At 43.3% G+C, this 27,175-nt stretch overlaps 1 protein-coding gene across 2 annotated transcripts in view; it reads right to left on the reverse strand.

The window, feature by feature from the left end:
* LOC142291618 (ras GTPase-activating protein 4-like) overlaps nucleotides 1-27,175 on the reverse strand; it is a 352,484-nt gene that overhangs the window by 112,294 nt on the left and 213,015 nt on the right. For both annotated transcript variants that reach the window (XM_075336273.1, XM_075336274.1), the window contains exon 6: nucleotides 20,002-20,083. In XM_075336273.1, the coding sequence (XP_075192388.1) occupies nucleotides 20,002-20,083 (82 nt within the window). The remainder of the gene's footprint in view (nucleotides 1-20,001; nucleotides 20,084-27,175) is intronic.

The following is a 27,175-nucleotide window of genomic DNA, read 5'->3' on the forward strand; positions in this document are numbered from 1 at the left end:
CTGCATCTGGCCGACACTCACATCAGACAGCACACACACACACACACACCCACCCCTTTCAAATCATTCCTCCCTGTGCTCTCCTGTGAGCGCTCCCAGCAGCTGTGCTGCACGCTGTCATCCTGCCGACACGCACAAATCCGATCGAATACACGCACACATCCGATCGCATACACTCACACACTCCCGATATCGCATGTACCACTACAATCGCGCGCGCACACACTCACAACATACGGAGATGTCACATGCTTCCGGCCATGTGATCAAGGTCCTGGAAGATCACAGCACAATATCGCCGCCGAGAAGCAAGCAATATCACTGGATGGGGTGAGTGTGTGTATGCGATATGTAGTCTGTGTGTGTGTGTATGCGATCTGTAGTGTGTGTGTGTGTGTGTGTGTTCCGCTGCAGGACCATGATGCGCTCGCCTGCTCCCAGTCAGCGTCTGGTGAGTATGATCGGGGCGTCTTCTCTCTTCTTTCTTTAGTGGGTCTCCGCTGTCTATAATGAAGTCTCCTGCAGTGTCTTTAACTTTTTCACCGCTGCATGGACACTTCATTAATGACCGCAGCGATGTCTTATTTTCAGGGGATGTCTTATATTAAAGCATCCCTGAAAACTCCTCCTAGGTCTTATTTTCGGGGGACGTCTTATTTTCGGGGAAACACGGTAAGTAAAGAAAAATGAGTGGCCATCATTACTTTAAGAAATGAAGGTAAGTCAGTCCGAAAAATTGGGAAAACTTTGAAAGTGTCCCCAAGTACAGTAGCAAAAACCATCAAACGCTACAAAGAAACTGGCTCACATGAGGACCGCCCCAGGAAAGGAAGACCAAGAGTCACCTCTGATGCGGAGGATACGTTTATCCGAGTCACCAGCCTCAGAAATTGCAGGTTAACAGCAGCTGAGATTAGAGACCAGGTCAATGCCACAAAGAGTTCTAGCAGCAGACACATCTCTAGCACAACTGTTAAGAGAAGACTTTGTGCAGCAGGCCTTCATGGTAAAATAGCTGCTAGGAAACCACTGCTTAGGACAGGCAACAAGCAGAAGAGACTTGTTTGGGCTAAAGAGCAAAAGGAATGGACATTAAGGGTGCTTTACATGCTGCGACATCGCTAGCGATCTCGTTAGCGATGTGACACGCCAGATCGCAGATGCGATCTGCCGAGATCGCACATGTGACCGGCGCTATAAAAATGACCTATGTGCGATCTCGGCAGATCGCATCTGCGATCTGGCGCATCACATCGCTAACGAGATCGCTAGCCATGTCGCAGCGTGTAAAGCACCCTTTAGACTAGTGGAAATCTGTGCTTCAGTCTGATGAGTCCAAATTTAAGATCTTTGGATCCAACCACCGTGTCTTTGTGTGATGCAGAAAAGATGAATGTATGGACTCTACATGCTTGGTTCCCACCGCGAAGCATGAAGGAGGAGGTGTGATGGTGTGGGGGTTCTTTGCTGGTAACACTGTTGGGGATTTATTCAAAATTGAAGGCATACAGAACCAGCATGGCTACCACAGCATCTTGCAGCGGTGTGCTATTCCATCCGGTTTGCGTTTAGTTGGACCATCATTTATTTTTCAACAGGACAATGACCCCAAACACACCTCCAGGCTGTGTAAGGGCTATTTGACTAAGAAGGAGAGTGATGGGGTGCTACGCCAGATGACTTGGCCTTCAAAGTCACCAGACCTGAAGCCAATCGAGATGGTTTGGGGTGAGCTGAACCGCAGAGTGAAGGCAAAAGGCCCAACAAGTGCTAAGCATCTCTGGGAACTCCTTCAAGACTGTTGAAGCCCATTTCCGGTGACTACCTCTTGATGCTCATCAAGAGAATACCAAGAGTGTGCAAAGTAGTAATGAAAGCAAAAGGTGGCTACTTCGAAGAACCTAGAATATAAGACATATTTTCAGTTATTTCACACTTTTTTGTTAAGTATTTCATTCCATATGTGTTAATTCAGAGTTTTTCTACAATTTTCAGTCATGAAAATAAAAAAAACTCTTTGAATGAGAAGGTGTGTCCAAACTTTTGCTCTGTACTGTATGTATATATATATATATATATATATATGTCTTCTACAGCACTTTCACAACCAGTTCTTTGCTGTAAAGAAGATCAGCCTCCAATATGATACCTTCATCGTAGGCTCTTGCAGTTCAGACATGGTACTATACACAGGGACTGCATTAGGGGGGGGGGCAAGCTGGGCACTAGCGCAGGACCCCACTCTCTTGGGGGGCCCTTAGGGTCTACAACAGGAGCTACACTGATAATAGCGTTAAAGCAATTAAATAATTTTGAAAACACATATTTGGTATCGCTGCATTCGTAAAAGTCCGATCTACCAAAATAGAAAGTAAATGAATCTAAACGGTTAATGGCATAACGAGTAAAAAAATCAGAATGCCAGAATTACGAATTTTTGGCCGCTGTAACATTGCAATAAAAAGAAATAAGAGGTGCCCCAAAATGCTATCAGTATAACTGTCAGCTCTAGGCACAAAAAATAAGCCATCCTCATGTAACCCCATATCCTGAAAAATAAAAACCTTAGGGCTCTTGGAGAATGGCAAAAAAAAATTATATAGACCGTATTTTTCGCTTTATAAGACGCACCTGATTATAATACGCACCCCCAAATTTGGTGAAGGAATAGAGAATTTTTTAATAAATGGGGTCCGTCTTATAATGCCAGTGTCCGTCTAACAAATAATATAGGGTATATGTCCCTCATAGCCCCCTTATCCTAAAATTAGCCCCCTTAATCTGGATATGGCCACCTTATATTGAACATGTCCCCCAGTGATGCCACATTTCCCGTATGGCTGGCACATGGCCCCTGTGGCTGGCACACAGGCCCACTCTGGCTGGCACACAGGCTCACTCTGGCTGGCATACAGGCCCACTGTGGCTGGCATACAGGCCCACTCTGGCAGGCAGACAGGCCCACTGTGGCAGGCAGACAGGCCCACTGTGGCAGGCACACATCACCCTCTGTTACATATCACCCCCATGTTGCTGCTTTTAGTAAAATAAACTCTTTCCTTACCTTCTGCAGCACTGTCCTGTCCCATGTCTCCTTCCTCGGGGTTGAGCTCCTCCTGTCTCCTGCACTTCCTACTTCCTGGTTCTAGTGCAGGTCATGTGATCGGGACAGCAGAGAGATATCTCTGCGTGTCTAATCACAGCAGCAGAAGGGAGACGGAGGTGAGTAAAGAGTTTATTATTTTACTATGGGCAGCAGCACGGGAGGCCATATCTAACACAGGGGAAGGGGGGATCCTGTGCGATCAAAGGTAAGCACAGGCAGATATAATATGCCCCGCTGCCCCAGCCCATCAGCGCGATGCAGTTTCAGCACCACGCTTCTGATGGACAGCGGCTGTGCATATTATATGAGCGGGAGCAGGAGATCAAACGCTGCCGCTCCCAGCTTTCCCTGCCCCCAGCAGCCCCCAGCACTGCTCCAGAGCTGCCCGCACCTCCACTGGAATCTGTATATATATACACCCCCCCTCCCGTATATTCGGATTATAAGACGCACCCCCTACTTTCCCCCAAAATTTGGGGGAACAAAAGTGCGTCTTATAAAGCGAAAAATACGGTACATATTTATTTTTTTTACAAATTTCTGAATTTTTATCCACCACCTAAATAAAAAAACATTATACCTTTAGCATGTTAACAATATAGCTAACATGGTAAATAAAAAACTCAAAAAGAACATTGTGTACTTGAATTTGTTTTGCAATTTCAATGCACTTGTTTTTTTTTCTCCATTTTCCAGTACACTATGTGGTCGAATGAATGGTTCCAAATGACTATGCGGAAGGAAAAATAAAACGTTATGGCTCTTGGAAGAAAGAGGAGGAAAAAAAGAAAAATGAAAAAAAAAATATGCAAAATTGCCCTGTGGTGAAAGCGTTAAAATCCTTGTAATAGCCGTATGATAGCAGCACGGGAGCTCCCTGCAAGGTGTACCGCCCCCGTGTCAGTGGCGTAGCCGCTCGGATCCAGAACCGCGGTGGCTAGAGGGGTCTCCGGACTCAGGACGGGGGTCGCACAGACACCCAAAGTGAAAAAGGGGGATATGTATAGGGGATTTAGAAGTTCGTGACGCCACCCACGGTGCGTGGTAAGGTGGAGTACCACCGCTGCTGTTGGGGAGCCCGGTGCCGATGGTATAGCAGCAAGGTGTCTAACCCCTCTGTAGGTAAGGGGTTGTGCCCCGGGGCCCGGTGGTGGCAGTGAAGGGGTGCCGTTGGAAAAAGGAAGCATTTTCTGCGTACTCAGTCCAAGAATACTGACACCGACAGCTTGTAAACCAGAATTCTGAGCACCGCTGCAGGAAGGAGGGAGCACGCTTGGATCCATGCCCTTGGTGTTGCTTGTTAGCCTGTGGCCTTTTCTGTGGCACCTTCTCACTGTTGGACCCTATAGTGTGGAACTAATCGGGTCCCGCTCACCCGTATGACTAACGGAGTGAGCTTGCTCTCAGGGTTCATGCTTGGGATTTGGTGGACTGTGTTTTTGGAAAAGTCCTATCCCCTCCTTGCCCTAGTATCCCGATTTTGGAGTGGGTGAGGGATGAATCTTGAAGACTTCACCCCCGTTGGGTAAATACCAGGACGATTGAAGCTACTTCCGGCCTAGGATCCACGTACCTCGTCCTGCCCTGGCCCCTGTCCAGAAATGGCTCAAGGCCGCCGGCTGCCCTCGTCAGCAATCCGTGCCCCTTGACACGATCCCCTGCGACCGGGGTTCCAGCTCCTACCAGGCCCAGACCAATGTCTGCCACCTAGTAGACTCAAGGAGCCCTGCTCCTGACCTCATCTATCTTTCACCTCCAACACAACACTTCTCTTCACTTTTTCACTTTCCCCTACCAACCCCCCAAATGGGCGGCCGTATTCTTTTCAGGCCCCCCAATGGTGTGCCTGGTGGGTATGGTGTAAAGTGTTCCTAGGGTTTTGACTGGCTTTGATCTTAGCAACACCAAAGAACAGGGATCCGTAACCAAGGAGGATTGGATACTGTGCAGAAGGGCAGATTGCACAATACCCTGTGATAACTTGATAGGCCAGGGCGTCACACAGGCTTCATTGTTTGGAGATTCATGATGGGTATACTAACAAACTAAAAAAAAAATCATATCTATATAATGTAATTAGGGTTAGGGCAGCTCCTTAATTCCTATATTTGTAGACAGTTACCAGGTAGGCAGAACTTACAAGGCATTAAAGGGAATCTGTCACCAGGTTTTTGACACCTAATCTGAGAGCAGCAAAATGTAGGGGCAGAGATCCTGATTCTAGAAATTTGTAACTTACTGGGCTTCTTAGTGTAGTTTTGATAAAATCACTGTTTAATCAGCAGTAGATTACAATTAGGGGACTACTTGGTGTGCTGCCAGGTAGTCCAGCATATTCAGGAGCTCTGTATAACTGATAGATCTGCAGTAGAGAAAACATTGATTTTATCAAAATGACAACAAACAGCTCAGTAAGTGACATATCGCTGGAATCAGGATCTCTGTCTCTATTATATGCTGCTCTCTGATAGGGGAGCAAAAACATTTCCACTGGTTACCACCCTAGACAAGACAGGAAGTGTTGTCATAGGGACTTTGGAACATCAGGATGGTGCTTAATAATTCAAATATAACTTTTTTTGAGTAAAAATAGACTTTAATATAAAATATATAGGAGTGCTTTGTTAAAAATTACATTTAAGATGATCCTATCAAAACATTCTTCATAATGACCCTCCAGTTTGTAAATCCTATTTTATTAAACATTTTTAGGTAATTCTTAATTAATATAACGAGTCCTATGTTCGGAATCCTTATCTGTGAATGGACGTGTGTGTGTGGGTTTTTTTTTTTACATACAGTACAGGCCAAAAGTTTGCACACACCTTCTCATTCAAAGAGTTTTCTTTAATTTCATGACTCTGAAAATTGTGGATTCACATCGAAGGCATCAAAACTATGAATTAACACATGTGGAATGAAAACTTAACAAAAAAGTGTGAAACAACTGAAAATATGTCTTATATTCTAGGTTCTTCAAAGTAGCCACCTTTTGCTTTGATTACTGCTTTGCACACTCTTGGCATTCTCTTGATGAGCTTTAAGAGGTAGTCACCGGAAATGATCTTCCAACAGTCTTGAAGAAGTTCCCAGAGATGCTTAGCACTTGTTGGCCCTTTTGCCTTCACTCTGAATAAGTGAGTATGCCATGAGGTCTACACAGACCTCTTGCCATCTCACTTAAGTCCATGTTGCTCAGCTGTGTATAGTCTATGGTTCTTCTTGCAGCATTCTCGTGTTGGCTTCCACGCTTGTATTTGATGGAGAAGCTGTAGATAGTCACTTGTACAGCGGTAGGGTTGGAAGGAGAAGCTTCCCTTTGTGTCCCTTTGTGTCCTTCTTCACTCACACTGTGTTTCCTGCACCCATAAATTGATATTGTAGATCTCCCACATCATTTCCTAGGAGAATATCTGCAGACAGGCCGCTCATCACCCCAACCACACATTGCTTGACCCCAAAACCAAAGTCCAGATCTAGTCGCCTTTGAGATATTCCTCCTTTGTCCTTCAGCCAATTCAATAACAATCCCTGGTCCATGATGTATCGCCTCTGGCCGAACCACTCGGGGATCAGCTATTGTGAGAAATGCCCCGGAGTCACAAAATTTAATAACACTCTGTCCATCCAGCATGACCTCCTGTAAGTGCTTATTTTGATGGTAAGAGGAACTTGGGACTGTGGCTCGCACCCCATAAACCCCTAGTGGTCGACCACGAGTGTCTCAGTCATTAGGCAAGTCAACTTGAAGGGGTGAGAACTCTTCCCCCATTATGTTTGGCTGTAGAGAATGAACAGCTCGATTTGATGCAAGGTCATTCCTCAATCGACCAGCAGGGCAAGTGTTTTGCAAATGCCCAGGCTGCCCACATCGATAACATCTACGCTGTGTCGTACTCCTTCCAATGTGCATTCTGGAGAAGACAGTAGGAGAACCTGGTGACAAACGCCGGAGGCCATACACTCCAACAGGGGCATCTATGGTACAGGGGTCAGCGGTATATTCCGGTGAAGGTGGTGGTAACGCAACTCTTCCTCAGGTAGGATGGAGTGCACAAAATGTAGCGGACGAGATGGAGGTGCGTGTGCGTGGGGGTCCCTTCGAGTCCTTGCGAGACAACTGGATTGCAAGTGCCCAGGTTGCCCGCACCCATAACATCTCCTCTCTGTAATTCCCCCCGGGCGTGGTCGGAACTGTTGGGGCCCAGAATTGTGAGCCGTGGTTGTCATTCGCCTGCAGCTTTGTGGAGGGGCAGATATAACTGTAGAGGGTCGGGGAGCAGGAGCAGGCTGTGGCTTATTGTCCAGAAGGCCCCTCCATTGCAGTCGGATAGTAAGGGCCTAATCAGCCAGGGCAGCAGCTCTATCCAAGGTGCACGGTGTGCACTCTCTGACCCACTCCCGTATTTCTGAGGGACACTTGTAAAGAAATTGTTCTATAAGAAATACCTGCATAACGTCTTCCACAGTGAAGGCATGTTCTGCTTCCAGCTATCTCCGACATGCCTGGGACATCTTATGGGCATTCATCCTAAACAATCCCTCCGTGGTGCATGAGAGGTCTCGGAAACTGTGCCCTATGTGAGTCTGGAGTGATAGCATGATAATCCAGGATAGTCCGCTTTACAATGTTATAATCCCGGTTCTGCTGTGAGTCAATGGTGCGATAAGCCTCTACCAGGCTTCCGTTCAGGAGTCCCACTAACAAACGCATCCAGCCAGAGTGGGGAACCTCCAACACCGCACAGTGCTGATCAAAGTCCTTGAAGAACCCTTCCACATCTCCAGAAGCCTCATCAAATGGCTTGAAGTCTGCCCGGGTGATCCGTATAGGCTCCCGGATCGCTAGGATAACACTCTAACACATATTACTCTCTCTGTCGGACTCCATTGCTTATTGTCTCCTATGTGCTCGGCGAGCAGCCTCCTCCTTATAGTGCTGAGATACACCAGGGCCAGGAGCTGCCATCTCTTCTTCGAACCACACCAACCACTGGCTTTTTTGGACAGGGATCTTCGTCCCCAGTGCTTGTCCATCAGACATCTGGGAGGAGGTGGACTGGCTCGCACCCACCAGTAGATCAATTAAGGCTTCTTTACTCAGTCCATGGTGTTTCAGGCCCAGATCTCTGGCTCTCTCATGTTGACTGGATGCGGTCCAGTCTCTGTACTGACTCTGTGGGTGGATCTCCATTAGGCTGTGCTCTGTTTATCCCACTGCTGCCAAAAGTTGTGACGGGGTCCTTCTCCCATATCACACAATCAACAGAGCGAGAGATGAGTGAGCAATCCAATAAGAATTTATTCCAAACAAATCAAACGGTCCATAACATAATTCACAAAACCAAGGGTAAAATTAGTAAAGAAACACGAATATAGTCCAGAAAGCGGTAAATAAATCGCCACAGCTTCCCTCAGAGGTTCAATTTTCTTCCTTCTCTCTTCAAATTCTCAAACAGACTGACTCCTGCCTCCAGGTAAGCAAAGAAGTTAGGGAGATTCCAGGCACCCCTCCTCCAAGACCTAAGGACAAACACTGCAGGGATGATTAGCCAGCAGACAATACAATGTACACATAAGCAATACAAAAAATGGACAGTGAACCACACTTAAACATTATCCCACACAAAATGGTACATAGCCCACAATATCAAGAAAAACTAAGAGAGCAGGGCACTGAGTGATAGTCTTAAAAAATACCTTTATTGCAGCAAACAGGTTACATCATTTTCGTGGGGGAGGGAAAGACAGACGACCGGCACAGCAGATGACAGCTGTTTCATGCTCAGCAAGCACTTCAACAGATCTACAACTACATCTACAACTTGTAAATCTGTTGAAGTGCTTGCTGAGCACGAATCGGCCGTCATCTGCTGTGCCAGGCGTCTGTCTTTCCCTCCCCCCACAAAAATGATGTAACCTGTTTGCTGCAATAAAGGTATTTTTTTATTTTTTTAAGGCTATCACTCAGTGAGTGTCCTGCTCTCTTAATTTTCTTGTGGACAGTACTGTATCCTAGCAGGAGCACCACTTGTGGGTACTAGCCTTTTTTATGCCTGTTCAAGCAGCCCCGTAGAGACGTTGGAATATAGCGCTATAGCCTGTTTTTATTGCGGCGCGGTCAGCGATTAGTGCCCAGTATTCACAGTTTTTCTTTTGCTGTTTATAGCCCACAATATCACACCATCACAATATACAGTTAGGTCCAGAAATATTTGGACAGTGACACAAGTTTTGTTATTTTAGCTGTTTACAAAAACATGTTCAGAAATACAATTATATATATAATATGGGCTGAAAGTGCACACTCCTAGCTGCAATATGAGAGTTTTCACATCCAAATCGGAGAAAGGGTTTAGGAATCATAGCTCTGTAATGCATAGCCTCCTCTTTTTCAAGGGACCAAAAATAATTGGACAAGGGACTCTAAGGGCTGCAATTAACTCTGAAGGCGTCTCCCTCGTTAACCTGTAATCAATGAAGTAGTTAAAAGGTCTGGGGTTGATTACAGGTGTGTGGTTTTGCATTTGGAAGCTGTTGCTGTGACCAGACAACATGCGGTCTAAGGAACTCTCAATTGAGGTGAAGCAGAACATCCTGAGGCTGAAAAAAAAGAAAAAAATCCATCAGAGAGATAGCAGACATGCTTGGAGTAGCAAAATCAACAGTCGGGTACATTCTGAGAAAAAAAGGAATTGACTGGTGAGCTTGGGAACTCAAAAAGGCCTGGGCGTCCACGGATGACAACAGTGGTAGATGATCGCCGCATACTTTCTTTGGTGAAGAAGAACCCGTTCACAACATCAACTGAAGTCCAGAACACTCTCAGTGAAGTAGGTGTATTTGTCTCTAAGTCAACAGTAAAGAGAAGACTCCATGAAAGTAAATACAAAGGGTTCACATCTAGATGCAAACCATTCATCAATTCCAAAAATAGACAGGCCAGAGTTAAATTTGCTGAAAAACACCTCATGAAGCCAGATCAGTTCTGGAAAAGTATTCTATGGACAGATGAGACAAAGATCAACCTGTACCAGAATGATGGGAAGAAAAAAGTTTGGAGAAGAAAGGGAACGGCACATGATCCAAGGCACACCACATGCTCTGTAAAACATGGTGGAGGCAACGTGATGGCATGGGCATGCATGGCTTTCAATGGCACTGGGTCACTTGTGTTTATTGATGACATAACAGCAGACAAGAGTAGCCGGATGAATTCTGAAGTGTACCGGGATATACTTTCAGCCCAGATTCAGCCAAATGCCGCAAAGTTGATCGGACGGCGCTTCATAGTACAGATGGACAATGACCCCAAGCATACAGCCAAAGCTACCCAGGAGTTCATGAGTGCAAAAAAGTGGAACCTTCTGCAATGGCTAAGTCAATCACCAGATCTTAACCCAATTGAGCATGCATTTCACTTGCTCAAATCCAGACTTAAGACGGAAAGACCCACAAACAAGCAAGACCTGAAGGCTGCGGCTGTAAAGGCCTGGCAAAGCATTAAGAAGGAGGAAACCCAGCGTTTGGTGATGTCCATGGGTTCCAGACATAAGGCAGTGATTGCCTCCAAAGGATTCGCAACAAAATATTGAAAATAAAAATATTTTGTTTGGGTTTGGTTTATTTGTCCAATTACTTTTGACCTCCTAAAATGTGGAGTGTTTGTAAAGAAATGTGTACAATTCCTACAATTTCTATCAGATATTTTTGTTCAAACCTTCAAATTAAACGTTACAATCTGCACTTGAATTCTGTTGTAGAGGTTTCATTTCTAATCCAATGTGGTGGCATGCAGAGCCCAACTCGCGAAAATTGTGTCACTGTCCAAATATTTCTGGACCTAACTGTATATGTGTATATATATATATATATATATATATATATATACACACAGTACAGACCAAAAGTTTGGACCCACCTTCTCATTCAAAGAGTTTTCTTTATTTTCAGGACTCTGAAAATTGTAGATTCACATTGACGGCATCAAAACTATGAATTAACACATGTGGAATGAAATACTTAAAAAAGTGTGAAACAACTGAAAATATGTCTTATATTCTAGGTTCTTCAAAGTAGCCACCTTTTGCTTTCATTACACTTTGCACACTCTTGGCATTTTCTTGATGAGCTTCAAGAGGTATTCACCGGAAATGGTTTTCCAACAGTCTTGAAGGAGTTCCCAGAGATGCTTAGCACTTGTTGGCCCTTTTGCCTTCACTCTGCGGTCCATCTCACCCCAAACCATCTTGATTGGGTTCAGGTCTGGTGACTGTGGAGACCAGGTCATCTGGCGTAGCATCCCATCACTCTCCTTCTTAGTCAAATAGCCCTTACACAGCCTGGAGGTGTGTTTGGCATCATTGTCCTGTTGAAAAATAAATGATGGTCCAACTAAACGCAAACCGGATGGAATAGCACACCGCTGCAAGATGCTGTGGTAGGCATGCTGGTTCTGTATGCCTTCAATTTTGAATATATCCCCAACAGTGTCACCAGCAAAGCACCCCACATCATCACACCTCCTCCTCCATGCTTCACGGTGGGAACCAGCCATGTAGAGTCCATCCATTCACCTTTTCTACAAAGACATGGTGGTTGGATCCAAAGATCTCAAATTTGGACTCATCAGACCAAAGCACAGATTTCCACTGGTCTAATGTCCATTCCTTGTGTTCTTTAACCCAAACAAGTCTCTTCTGCTTGTTGCCTGTCCTTAGCAGTGGTTTCCTAGCAGCTATTTTACCATGAAGGCCTGCTGCACAAAGTATCCTCTCAACAGTTGTTCTAGAGATGAGAAGGTATGTCCAAACTTTTGGTCTGTACTGTGTGTGTGTGTATATATATATATATATATATATATATATATATATATATATATATATGTAGAACAAGCTGAAGAAGGATCCAGCAAGGCAGAATGACTCCAAAGGGCAACAAAAGTTTTTTTTTCCTCTGACTTTATTAACTAAGAATAAAAAATTCCAGAGCTCTTGACAAGTTGTTAAGTGCAAGGTATATACAGTATGGACTACGCGTTTCGGCGGACGCAGCCGCCTTCTTCACGGTCCCAAGAGTTTTGTCTTGGGACCGTGAAGAAGGCGGCTGCGTCCGCCGAAACGCCTAGTCCATACTGCATATACCTTGCACTTAACAACTTGTCAAGAGCTCAGGAATTTTTTATTCTTAGTTAATAAAGTCAGAGAAGAAAAAAAAAAAACAAAAAAAAAAACTTTTGTTGCCCTTTGGAGTCATTCTGCCTTGCTGGATCCTTCTTCAGCTTGTTCTACATATCTTGGAAGTCTCCCACTTCGGGTCCGTGCAATAAGGAGAACAAGGACGCCGGGGCTTGAGCTCAGACAGGTGAGCTGGTCTACAACCTTTATTTCAAAAATATATATATATATATATACATATATATATATATACAGTGCCTTGCGAAAGTGTTCGGCCCCTTTGAATTTTTCAACCTTCAAACATAAAGATAAACAAATAATTTTTATGGTTAAGAATCAACAACAGGTGCGTCACAATTGTGAAGTTGAATGAAATTTATTGCTTATTTTAAACTTTTATAAAAAATAAACTGAAAATTGGGGCGTGCAATATTATTAGTCCCACCTTAGCGCCACCTTTTGCTGCGATTACAGCTGCAAGTCGCTTGGGGTATGTGTCTATCAGTTTTGCAAATCAAGAGACTGAAATTCTTGCCCATTCTTCCTTTGCAAATAGCTGGAGCTGAGTGAGGTTGGATGGAGAGCGTTTTTGAACAGCAGTTTTCAGCTCTTTCCATAGATTCTTGATTGGATTCAGGTCTTGACTTTGACTTGGCCATTCTAACACCTGGATACGTTTATTTGTGAATCATTCCATTGTAGATTTTGCTTTATGTTTGTGATCATTGTCTTGCTGGAAGAGAAAATCATGTCACAAACAGGGTAAATCAAAATATCAACCATACTTGGAAATGTACAGCAAAAATAAACAGAAAAATTAATTTCTCCATTGTGTTTAATAAATTCAGCTATCCATTACCTCTGGTAATGGAAGATAGGTGCTGGACTCACAACACTTTTATCTTTGTTTATGCAATTGAAGTGAAATTATCTGTGTGAAAAATAAAAATACATACATATGAATTGTAATACTATTACAGACAGCTGTTTGTCAGCAAGATACAGGTTTACTGCAAGCTGCAGGATATCAATGAGAGACTATGAAAGGGTTAAAATGAACGAAACTGATAACAATCAAATCTGCCCTCACCATAAATGCCATCTGTATATACCAGATACATACCTCGTGCTGCTCTGATAATTAACAAGCTACTGTGTGATATAATGCCCTTAAGGCACAGGAAACATCAGGTCATGAAATGAAGGATCTAATGTGAACAATAAGAAAAAATGCAGTAAATGGTAATAATGGCTTAAAACACAGCCAAACATTTGAGAAAGGTATAATTACCATTGAGAAAGATAAGCATATAATAGGCTACAAAGGAAACAACAGTCCGTAAAGAACTCATTATCTGTAGGACATGAGATAACAAAGCTCACATGAGATCCATTCATTACCTGTTCCGTTGGTGACCAGAGGAGAAGTGGTGAGTGAAGGGATAACCCTGCGTAGGTTTATATAGTGGTGGAGGGCGGGTGCATGTGTCAATTTCCTCATTATGGAACGCAAGCAGTGCAGGGGGTGAGACGCACGCCACGCGTGCGCAGTGAAATCAGAAAGTGCGCACATGCGCAGTGCAATCAAAGGAAGAAAAAGACGCGAACAGCTCTGGAAGAACCGCTCCTGACATTCAACGGGTCTGAAAGAGATATTAATAACTATCAGTCATAGTGGCAAGATACAGAAGGATAGTTATGATCCACATTTAAACAATAGAAATCCTTGTGATAATATATGAGTATATTATTATCATCATACATATGACATGGTGGCAAAGGATATATGACATATTACATTGAAATATACTGGCCATATATACATATATGTACATATACACACATGACCATGTACATATACATACACACACATACATATACATTAGCCAACACCCACATATATAGATATATACATGTATATATGTAAAAACAGGTATATGGGAATTACCCATGAAAATCTATATATTCTTTTAAATAAAAAGATAGAGTTGATGATAACATGTCACAAAATTCCCGGATATAAGCGAATCTGGTCTACCCATCAAATATGTATATATTCATTTATGGTAACATATCATATTCACGATTTAAGCCGTGGGGGGACAGAGTTCTTAAAGTGTGTATCCAGAAAGACTCTCTTTCTTTGAGTCTCTTGACCCTGTCCCCTCCACGTCTCATAGGTGGAACGTGTTCCAAAATTTGGAATCTCAATTGAGAAATTTCTTAAATCGTGAATATGATATGTTACCATAAATGAATATATACATATTTGATGGGTAGACCAGATTCGCTTATATCTGGGAATTTTGTGACATGTTATCATCAACTCTATCTTTTTATTTAAAAGAATATATAGATTTTCATGGGTAATTCCCATATACCTGTTTTTACATATATACATGTATATATCTATATATGTGGGTGTTGGCTAATGTATATGTATGTGTGTGTATGTATATGTACATGGTCATGTGTGTATATGTACATATATGTATATATGGCCAGTATATTTCAATGTAATATGTCATTTATCCTTTGCCACCATGTCATATGTATGATGATAGTAATATACTCATATATTATCACAAGGATTTCTATTGTTTAAATGTGGATCATAACTATCCTTCTGTATCTTGCCACTATGACTGATAGTTATTAATATCTCTTTCAGACCCGTTGAATGTCAGGAGCGGTTCTTCCAGAGCTGTTCGCGTCTTTTTCTTCCTTTGATTGCACTGCGCATGTGAGCACTTTCTGATTTCACTGCGCACGCGTGGCGTGCGTCTCACCCCCTGCACTGCTTGCGTTCCATAATGAGGAAATTGACACATGCACCCGCCCTCCACCACTATATAAACCCACGCAGGGTTATCCCTTCACTCACCACTTCTCCTCTGGTCACCAACGGAACAGGTAATCAATGGATCTCATGTGAGCTTTGTTATCTCATGTCCTACAGATAATGAGTTCTTTACGGACTGTTGTTTCCTTTGTAGCCTATTATATGCTTATCTTTCTCAATGGTAATTATACCTTTCTCAAATGTTTGGCTGTGTTTTAAGCCATTATTACCATTTACTGCATTTTTTCTTATTGTTCACATTAGATCCTTCATTTCATGACCTGATGTTTCCTGTGCCTTAAGGGCATTATATCACACAGTAGCTTGTTAATTATCAGAGCAGCACGAGGTATGTGTCTGGTATATACAGATGGCATTTATGGTGAGGGCAGATTTGATTGTTATCAGTTTCGTTCATTTTAACCCTTTCATAGTCTCTCATTGATATCCTGCAGCTTGCAGTAAACCTGTATCTTGCTGACAAACAGCTGTCTATAATAGTATTACAATTCATATGTATGTATTTTTATTTTTCACACAGATAATTTCACTTCAATTGCATAAACAAAGATAAAAGTGTTGTGAGTCCAGCACCTATCTTCCATTACCAGAGGTAATGGATAGCTGAATTTATTAAACACAATGGAGAAATTAATTTTTCTGTTTATTTTTGCTGTACATTTCCAAGTATGGTTGATATTTTGATTTACCCTGTTTGTGACATGATTTTCTCTTCTATTTGATGTATGTGTATATACATAATGTATTGATACCTTGTTTTCTCATTATATAGAACCATATAAAATTGAAGAAGGCGAATAGCCGAAACGTTTTATTTATAATAACCTTACTGGAAGAAATAATTTTTGAATAAAAATAATTAAAATAAAATTCCTCTTGAGTGCCGGAGTTACTTATACTATAGTTCGATTTTTTTCTCCAGAGCACCTACTCCAAACGGTGTGCTTAGCCATACTTCATCTTGTCTTGCTGGATGACAAATCTCCGTCCCAGTTTCAGGTCTTTCGCAGACTCCAACAGGTTTTCTTCAAGAGTGGTCCTGTATTTGGCTCCATCAATCTTCCCATCAATTTTAACCACTTTCCCTGTCCCTGCTGAAGAAAAGCAGGCCCAAACCATGATGCTGCCACCACCATGTTTGACAATGGGGATGGTGTGTTCAGGGTGATGAGTCGTTGTGCTTTTACGCCAAACATATCATTTGGCATTGTGCCCAAAAATTTGATTTTGGTTTCATCTGACCAGAGCACCTTCTTCCACATGTTTGTTGTGTCTCCCAGGTGGCTTGTGGCAAACTTTAAACAACACTTTTTATGGATATCTTTGAGAAATGGCTTTCTTCTTGCCACTTTTCCATAAAGGCCAGATTTATGCAGTGTATGATTGTTGTCCTATGGAAAGACTCTCCCACCTCAGCTGTAGATCTCTTCAGTTCATCCAGAGTGATCATGGGCCTCTTGGCTGCCTCTCTGATCAGTCTTCTCCTTGTTTCACATGAAAGTTTGGATGGACGGTTGGGTCTTGGTAAATTTGCAGTGATATGATACTCTTTCCATTTCAATATGATCGCTTGCACAGTGCTTCTTGGGATGTTTAAAGTTTTGTAAGTCTTTTTGTAACCAAATCCGGCTTTAAACTTCTCCACAACAGTATCACGGACCTTCCTGTTGTGTTCCTTGGTCTTCATGATGCTCTCTGTGCTTTAAACAGAACACTGAGTCTATCACAGAGCAGATGCATTTATACGGAGACTAGATTACACACAGGTGGCTTATATTTATCATCATTAGCCATTTAGGACAACATTGGATCATTCAGAGATCCTCAATGAACTTCTGGAGTGAGTTTGCTTCACTGAAAGTAAAGGGGCCGAATAATATTGCACGCACCAATTTTCAGTTTATTCTTTTTTACAAAAGTTTAAAATAAACAATAAATATCGTTCAGCTTCACAATTGTGTCCCACTTGTTGTTTATTCTTCACCATAACATTAAAATTTTTATCTTTATGTTTGAAGCCTGAAATGTGGGAGAAGGTTGAAAAATTCAAGGGGGCCGAATAGTTTCGCAAGGCACTTTATATATATAGAGTAATGTGTGTATGTCAAGACATACTGTACATGTGCATGTATATGTACACACAAACACCCAAATCCCATAACAAATATCCCCACAGCATTGTACAAGCCCAAAACCCACCACAGGCATCCCCCTGCATTATAGCCCCCCAAATTCCACCACAGGCATCACCCACAGCATTACAGGCCCACTAAATCTAACCACAGTCATTCCCCCAGCATTTTAGACCCCCCCAAGTCCCATCACACTTTGCCCCATTTCACATCTGCAGCTTCCCATTGATGTAGTTATTACCGTATTTTTCGGACCATAAGACGCACTTTTTTTCCCCCAAATGTTGGGGGAAAGTTGGGGGTGCGTCTTATGGTCTGACTATAGGGCTGCGGCCGGGAATGAGGGTGCTGCAGGTCATCGGGGGCACGAGCAGGCAGCAGCAGCGCCTGCCGTGACCACGTGGGCCCGCTCATTACATATGCACGCCCATCCTCCCGCCCATCTCTCAGCGCTGAACCCGGCACTGACAGGTGGGCGGGAGGACGAGCGGGGACGCGCGCATAGCAAAGAGCCGGCCGCATGATCACCCCTGGCAATTACAGCCTGGAGTGATCATGTGCGGCTGTATTCACTGCCCCCCGCGCGTCATTATCAGCGCGGGGTGCAGTGAATCAGTACACTCACCCGTCCCCGTGTGTGGAGCCGCCCCCCTGCTGCACGCGATGTCTTCCTGTCTGTGCCGGTCAGCTGATCTGTGCCGGTCAGCTGATCTGTGCCGGTCAGCTGATCTGTGCCGGTCAGCTGATCTGTGCCGAGCTGGTCAGCTGATCGGCACAGACAGGAAGACATCGCATGCTGCAGGGGAACGGCTACACACACACAGGTCAGCGTGCCAGAGAGGAAGATATGATCGGTGCTGCAGGGAGTGAGGAAAAGGTGAGTATAAACGTTTATTTTTTTCTCTGTGCTATAGGATACAGGCCATATACCAGGATGGTATATGAGCACGATGGGGGCATATAGCAGGATGGGAGTATGTGAACAGGCTGGATGGGGGGGTATGTGAACAGGCTGGATGGGGGGGGGTATGTGAACAGGCTGGATGGGGGGGTATGTGAACAGGCTGGATGGGGGGGGTATGTGAACAGGCTGGATGGGGGGGTATGTGAACAGGCTGGATGGGGGGGGGGTATGTGAACAGGCTGGATGGGGGGGGGTATGTGAACAGGCTGGATGGGGGGGGTATGTGAACAGGCTGGATGGGGGGGGGGTATGTGAACAGGCTGGATGGGGGGGGGGTATGTGAACAGGCTGGATGGGGGGGGGTATGTGAACAGGCTGGATGGGGGGGGTATGTGAACAGGCTGGATGGGGGGGGTATGTGAACAGGCTGGATGGGGGGGGGTATGTGAACAGGCTGGATGGGGGGGGGTATGTGAACAGGCTGGATGGGGGGGGGTATGTGAACAGGCTGGATGGGGGGGGGTATGTGAACAGGCTGGATGGGGGGGGTATGTGAACAGGCTGGATGGGGGGGTATGTGAACAGGCTGGATGGGGGGGGTATGTGAACAGGCTGGATGGGGGGGGTATGTGAACAGGCTGGATGGGGGGGGTATGTGAACAGGCTGGATGGGGGGGGGTATGTGAACAGGCTGGATGGGGGGGGGTATGTGAACAGGCTGGATGGGGGGGTATGTGAACAGGCTGGATGGGGGGGGGGTATGTGAACAGGCTGGATGGGGGTTTATAGCAGGATCATATACAAGGCAGGAGGATCATTACCAGGATGGGGTACCTTAGTAGAGAATTTGGGGACATTACCCTCATAACAGTGTCAGCAGCAGATCCTCGCCCCATAACAGTGTGTCATGACCACATTTTTTGCTTAAAGTTTTATTTTCCCATTTTCCTCCTCTAAAACCAGGGTGCGTCTTATAGTCCGGTGCGTCTTATAGTCCGAAAAATACGGTAGTTAACAAGGGCTAAAGAAGGGCAGCTTGCATCGAATCTCTCCTGAGACCCAGCCAATCCTTCAAATGGCGCGCTATGCTCCGGACCGAAAGTGACATTGAAAACAAGTGATGTAAATTACGCCACACCTACTAGTAGCCCATACATTCTAGCATCTACAATTTGTACTGCGCATGGCAGCCTCTATAGCAAATGCGCAGGACAAAGTGGCAAAATGTTTTTAGAAATCACATACGGTGCTTTCTTCTGCCAGACGCCATGGACGGCAGAGAAAAACACCCAGGTTTTAGGCATCCCAGCTCTCGGGCCACATAAAATGATGTGGCAGGCTGGATTTGTCTCGTAGGCCTTGCGTCCGACACCCCAGCTGTATGGGGACAGATTAATCTATTGGTTATTTTTTTGTGACTACCATTCTTCGTCATCCTCTGTAACGAGGTTAGGAAACAAGCTCTGAAGGACTTGAATATTGTCGATCACACCTCAATTACCTGTCTGAACTCAGCACATGTATATGTAACCTAAATGGATGAGTGTGGTGGTGTAATATGTCAGTATTTAGGGATCCACTTTAAACTGTTGACCAGGGCCCCACTTAGTCTAAAAACCGGCCCTGACTATAAATACAATAAGCAAACTAATGTCCGGTGAGGGAACAGCAGACTGAACTTCTGATCAGACAAAGTCTCAACTTCAGGTGGATTTTTTACACTACCCTTTGCTTAACCTCCTACAATATCTGTATGGATTAGTAAACTGGTCAAACACGATACAAACACAACAAATAAGTATGTAATGTTATACAAGTACCGTGCTCTCTTGTATTTTGCCATTGTACTGGACTCTGACAAAGGGATCTGAAGCTCCATTCCGATCTTTTCTTGCTAAATCTCTGCAGAGTAAATGAAAAGTTAGTTATTTATTTACAACAGCAGTAATTACTATTTTGATAAAAACTTTACTAATTAAAATGTAGTTTCCCTAAGTTAGAATTTGCAGAATTCCATAGCATCAGTATTTTCCATGTTGTTACAAAAAAAATGGCAAGAATGTATGGTAACTCATCAAATAGTTTGCACCAAAAACTAGCCTATAAAAGTCCCATATTTTTACTCAACACTTAGTTTTCTAAAATGTAGATGGATCTTTGTAAAATGGGATGTGGCTAATCGCAGCTCTACAAATTCATGAATTCGGTACATCTATTGTAACTCCACTGGCCTTTTATTCAGCACCTGTCTTGTTAAATCAGCCAAGGCCTCGGTTCCACTTGTGCATAGCTTCTGATAAGAGAACATCGGAAGCGATATGTTAATGACCCTCTGCTGCGAGCATGAGCTGAGGGTCATGCGACTGTGATTTGATCTTGCGATCGGGTCACAGCTGCAGAGAAGAGGAAGGGAGCACTTTCTCCTCATCTCCTTCCAGGCCTTTCTCTGCGTATATAGCACTGCACTCGGATGACATAACGATGTTTCACACGCTCCCACAGACTTGTATGGGGGTGTGTGAGCCGAGACTCTGCCAAACGAAGCGTGCTGCGATTCATTTCTCATGCCAATATGGCATGAGAAATCAATCGCAGATGGACACGACACTGCCCCATAATTTTGCACTAGAGTGAGAGCAATCTGATGTTATATCGGATTGTACACATCCGTGCAAAACACAAGTAGAACCAAGCCCATAAAGTGCGCCAATAATGCAGGATCCTCTTACACAGAGAACACTACAATAGATGGTTAGCAGGACAAACACTTTTTGTCCACCCTAAATACATTACAAAATCTATATATGTATAGCCACATTAATATCAATTTAAAGGAATGAATTAGATTAAAAAAACCCGCAAAACACATATACCACCCAGTCTTGCTGTCTTTTTCCCTATAAGGTCCTCATTGGTGGCTTTACTTGACCAGAGAGTTTGGCACCCTGTTTGCATTAATGGCGAACCCGCACCCTATCTGATCCTATTATCAGCTCAATAATCTGAGAATAATGTATAGGGGATTCATTTATTTAGATACTCAAAGGGATCCAAAGTATATGTTTAACAGTAGAAAAAAATACCTCTTAAAATTTGCATATTTTATTAGCTATGCATTAAAATACCGGAAAAATGCAAAATGTCAACAAACCAAAATACAAAATAGTTTAAAAGTGGTATAGTTGAGAATATCCCCAGAAATTAAATATACTGGGGAGAAGGAGGATATAGAGAAGGATATAGAAAACACCACCCAACTAACTGCTTGACCCTGAAATGGCCTGAGGGTTGAACCCTACTTGACCGTGGAAGTTGGCATCCTAAAGAAACAATAATGGCACCCTCGCTCAGCGTTCTCTGCCTTCGTGAATACCCATATATATCCCAAGGTGATAACTTCTCCACAACTTGCACACGACAATAAAATACAGCAAGATAAGTCAATAACGTAAAGTAAATAAAAAACAAAGGGCAGCAAAATAGCGGATAACATGAGAGCAAAAAATTAAAATACTAATGTTCACTGAGCACCACTGACCCAAGCACTGTAATTATGTCAAATACAAAGTGCCAATTTGCTGTAGAAATTGTCTATAATATACAATCAGTATATTGTCCAATGCACCTGAAAATTCACCATGATGTATATAACGACCAAAAAAGGGTTGGTCAAAAGGAAAGAATATACTTCCCTTGCGATAATGCCTTTTAACATGGCTCACAAAGCGTTTCCCCTTCCTATCATGGTTCATCAGGAGGCCAGAAGAAAATAGCTGGTTACCCAAGTTTTGTAAGAAGAGTGTTCAGCTACATCCAATATGGAAGGACTGGTTTATACACTGTCAAGCAAAAGGGTAACAATGTTTTGAACTTTTGCCTTTCAGGCTCTATATTTCATCATCCACTACAGTTTTAAGTGTGCTACCACCTTCATTTTATAGACAATCACCTTGGATATCTCATACATAAATTTGACTTGCAACTATTTAGTATATGATTAGTTATGCAGATTCTTGTCCTGTCACTGCATTGCTACTGTTTTGCTTCTAAAAAACAAAATTTTATTTTTTATTATTTTGTAAATCCACCTTTGGCTTTCAACACTGCCTGAATGCTTCTGGGCATGCTCTCGATAAGATTCAAGCATATCTTAACTGAAATCTGATACTAGGTCTCTTCTACACTTCCCAATGTTGGTGCAAACTGGTCAACTCACTTGGGTATGTATACAGCTTTTCCTTCAACTCTACCCACAAGTGTTCAATTGCGTTGAGGTCTAGGGACTGTGGGGGCCAATCCAGCACCTCTACTTCATTGTCACTGAACCATTTCTTTGCGAATCTCAAATTATGCAAATTATGCAAATTATACAAAGTAACTCGCCTAGTAGGATACTCACATATAGCGCAGCATTGAGACCACCTTTGATCCTGGTGAAGTATCCAATGCATTTGGCTGTGAAATAACCCCATATCATCAGGCTTCCTTTACTGAACTTGAAAGTTCATTCAATTTCGCGATTTGATAGCCCATTTTTCACCTGTTTCTTCCAGACACATTTGCACCTATCAGATCCTAGTTTATTGACTTTCATCTCATCGCTCCAAATGATCCATTTCCAATCTTTACTGTCCACTTTTCCTACTTCTATGCAAACTCGAGCCAACACTTCAGATGATGATATTGAAGTCGAGGCTTCTTCGCCTTTTTTCGGGCTACCATTGCAGACTTATGTAACATGCATTGCACAGTGGTTGCATGGGTGTTTGTGATATCAATATTACAAAGCATACGAGCCACCTCCACTGCCATGTTTGATGCGCCAGAACTGATAGACCTTGTGAGGAGCCAGCTTGTTGACTCTGATATTTTTCCTGGACATCCACCTCTTGGCTTTTGAATGGATGAAGGGGCTGTCATGGCACACTCACATGATGCATTTTGTCAATTTTCTTGGCCGAGAGACTGCTGTCTACGAGCAAGATCATGACATTTCTCTTTTCTTGGGACATCTTCTTCATGGCTGCTTTTCAATTTGAACCAGTGACCTTTCGCTAGGGAATCAACCATAAAAAAAACATACTGAACTATTAGGGAATGTGAGAACAGGTTGTAACTTGTAGTATACAGAAAGAAAAGAAAAAATCAAACAACAGGAGCAAAACACCAGCAATGCAGTAATGTATCAAGAATCTGCATAATTAATGTAATGCTTAATAGTTGCTGTCACGCTGTACAAAGGGCTAGTAAGATGTAGTACAGCGTATTCCCCACTAGGTGGCAGCAGAGTAGTGAAGGAGAGTCAGAGTAACACTGTAACAGAAAGGCAGCTGAAGTACAGCAGAGTAACTTCAGCAAGCAGTTCACAAGCGAACCACCAGGGGGCAATAGAGTAGTCAAGCAGTCAGGGTCAAGCCAGGAAAGTCAAGTCACTCCAAAGGGAGGAACAAAATCAAGTCTGAAAACAGAACCGAGTCGGACATCGGGAGATCAGGTATGCAGAGGAAAACACAAACAACAGACAGGAGCGGGAAGTCAGGGACGGGGACAGGCAGATGAATGAGGAAGGGTACAGGTCAGGGCATGGTAACAAAGAGTCAGATTAAACAGGAAATCTCACCAGAGCCAGTCACAGGCTGCAGAGCGAAACTATAACTAGCACAGGAATGCAAGTGCAGCACCCAGATATAGTGTCTCCTGAAACCAGAAAGAGGTTGATGGGAGTTAATCCCTGACATGACCAGGCCGGGTCTGGGAAAATCTGGAGTGGGGAGTACCGGTCTTGGATCATGACAGTTGCAAGTAGAGATGAGCTAACTCAAGGTTCGGTGTTCCGTGTCCATACCGAATACAGACTTTTCCAAAACAACAGAGTTCAGGTGCTTTTCGTATGCAAACCACTCATGCGAGTATCGCTGTGCTCCGGTACGCTCAGTGCTCAGCCCACTCAGCTCAGTGCTCAGCTGCTTGCAGAGTTTTAACGGCTCGCATTGGGGGTAACAACAGCGTAAACAGATGTAGTGTGCACCAAAAAGAAATTAAAAATTAAATAGCCTGTCCACCCACCTTCAGAAGTGATCGAGTTATGGCTGGCTGCATGTGGGTGGAGACCCAAACTGCCAGTGACTTCAAATGAAGTTCAGTTCAAGTCCAGGTCCCAAAGAGAACTTTATCAAAAGTCCGGCTAAGCCTGTAAAACTGAACTTCCATGGCTTCACTCATCACTAGTCGCAAGTCAAATTTATGTATGAGATAGCCAAGATGACTGTCTATAAAATTAAGGTAGTTTCTTGCTGAAAGCAATAGTGAATGGTGAGATATGGAGTCTGAAAGTAAAAATGTTAAAACATTGTTACCCTTTTGCTTGTCATTGTGTGTGTGTTTGTGTGTATGTATGTACAGTATATATACAGTACAGACCAAAACTTTGGACACACCTTCTCATTCAAAGAGTTTGCTTTATTTTCATGAGTCTAAAAATTGTAGATTCACATTGAAGACATCAAAACTATGAATGAAAACATGTGGAATGAAATACTTAAAAAAGTGTGAAACAACTGAAAATATGTCTTATATTCTAGGTTCTTCAAAGTAGCCACCTTTTGCTTTGATTACTGCTTTGCACACTCTTGGCATTCTCTTGATGAGCTTCAAGAGGTAGTCACCGGAAATGGTCTTCCAACAGTCTTGAAGGAGATCCCAGAGATGCTTAGCACTTGTTGGCCCTTTTGCCTTCACTCTGCGGTCCAGCTCACCCCAAACCATCTCGATTGGGTTCAGGTCTGGTAACTGTGGAGACCAGGTCATCTGGCGTAGCATCCCATCACTCTCCTTCTTAGTCAAATAGCCCTTACACAGCCTGGAGGTGTGTTTGGGGTCATTATCCTGTTGAAAAATAAATGATGGTCCAACTAAACACAAACCGGATGGAATAGCATGCCGCTACAAGATGCTGTGGTAGCCATGCTGGTTTAGTATGCCTTCAATTTTGAATAAATCCCCAACAGTGTCACCAGCAAAACACCCCCACACCGTCACACCTCCTCCTCCATGCTTCACGGTGGGAACCAAACATGTAGAGTCCATCCGTTCACCTTTTCTACAAGGACACAGTGGTTGGATCCAAAGATCTCAAATTTGGACTCATCAGACCAAAGCACAGATTTCAACTGGTCTAATGTCCATTCCTTATGTTCTTTAGCCCAAACAAGTCTCTTCTGCTTGTTGCTTGTCCTTAGAAGTGGTTTCCTAGCAGCTAATTTGTCATGAAGACCTGCTGCACAAAGTATCCTCTTAACAGTTGTTCTAGAGATCTAGAGATGAGAAGGTGTGTCCAAACTTTTGGTCTGTACTAATATATATATATATATATATATATATACACACACTGAACAAAAATATAAAAGCAACACTTTTGTTTTTGCTCCCATTTTTCATGAGCAGAACTCAGAGCTCCATCTCCTAGTGGAGGGCCAGGAATTCCGCAGGTATTTCCGCACGAATAAGTTACATGCAGTCATGTGTGGCAGCAGGACATCCGCAGCATATTCCGCAACCGCACATACCGCAACATGGACACAGCACTCCCCATGTCCCATAGGATAACATGGGGAGTGTCTGTACTTGCTAAAACCTGCAGATTTATCTAGAAAATATAGATAAATCTGCAGGTTTTCTATGGCAAAATCCGCGGGTACAGAGTCCCGTGGGCACATAGCCTGAGACTTTTTCTATGAACACAAAAGGCCTTTTTCTCTCAAATATTGTTCACATATTCGTCTGAATCTGTGTTAGTGAGCATTTCTCCTTTGTCGACAGGTAAGTATACAAGTTTATGCTGTCCATGTGCTATCCGGATCTCATATGGATAGCACACGAACAGCTCACGGACACATATACACACCTACATGTTCGTTTTTTGCACAGAGCTGTGAAAGCGGCCTAAATCTGTGTCAGTGAGCACTTCTCCTTTGCTGAGATAATCCCTCCACCTCTTGTGTGGCATAATAAGACATATTAGACAGTGTGATTATTGCACAGTTGTGCCTTAGGCTGGCCACAATACAAGGTCACTCTAAAATGTGCAGTTTTATCACACAGCACAATGTCACAGATGTCACAAGTTTTCAGGGAGTGTACACTTGGCATGCTAACTGCAGGAATGTCCACCCGCTGTTGCTCGTAAATTGAATGTCAATTTTTCTGCCATAAGCTGTCTGCAAAGGTGTTTCAGAGAATTTGGCAGGGTGTAGTGTCAGAATCTGTAGTGTGAACAGCGTCAGATGCCGCCATGACAATCGGCGAGGTTTGAGCAAAACTACATGACTCAGGTGTCCAGGGAAAGCTTAGTAAAAATACTATGGTGTGTCTAAATATGCGGTTATCAAACAGGCCTGGTTGTGTAACCTTTCATGTAACTGTAATAATGAACATTTTTCACTACTCATCATTATGTAACTTCCAACATAATGGAGATTATGAAGGAATAACATTCAATATGTTATAGCTTTTAAGGAAATAGATGTCAATGTAATTCACTTGGGAATTAAAAGGCATTAAAGGTCTGATCTGAGTTGTCTTCATTCTTTTCCCTGATATTTAGTCTAAGGTGACCTCTGTGCTATAATGTCCGGATTATTTAAATGCTCCCTTCAAGGTGCTTTATGAAATGATATAATCTTATTTTCTAGGTCACCAGAGAAAACACTGAACTTCCACTGTTTCCAATTCCATGGAATGATCCCACACAAGCGTCTATTTAGTGGACGGTTTTAAGATAGTTATAGACAAATTATCATATGTAGAGCAATATATTCTACATATTACATGGTATCAGTGTAGCTTATAACTGACATGGGGGCTTTACAACATCAAATCTGCAGGATGTTATGTGACAGCCTCTGTAATTGCTACTAATTTATCTAACTCACTTAGGCTATGTGCGCACGCTGCGTTTTCTTAACGCTGCGTTTTTGGCCGACAAAAACGCACCCG

Source organism: Anomaloglossus baeobatrachus, chromosome 2 (genome assembly GCF_048569485.1).
Source record: "Anomaloglossus baeobatrachus isolate aAnoBae1 chromosome 2, aAnoBae1.hap1, whole genome shotgun sequence".
Classification (NCBI taxonomy): domain Eukaryota; kingdom Metazoa; phylum Chordata; class Amphibia; order Anura; family Aromobatidae; genus Anomaloglossus; species Anomaloglossus baeobatrachus.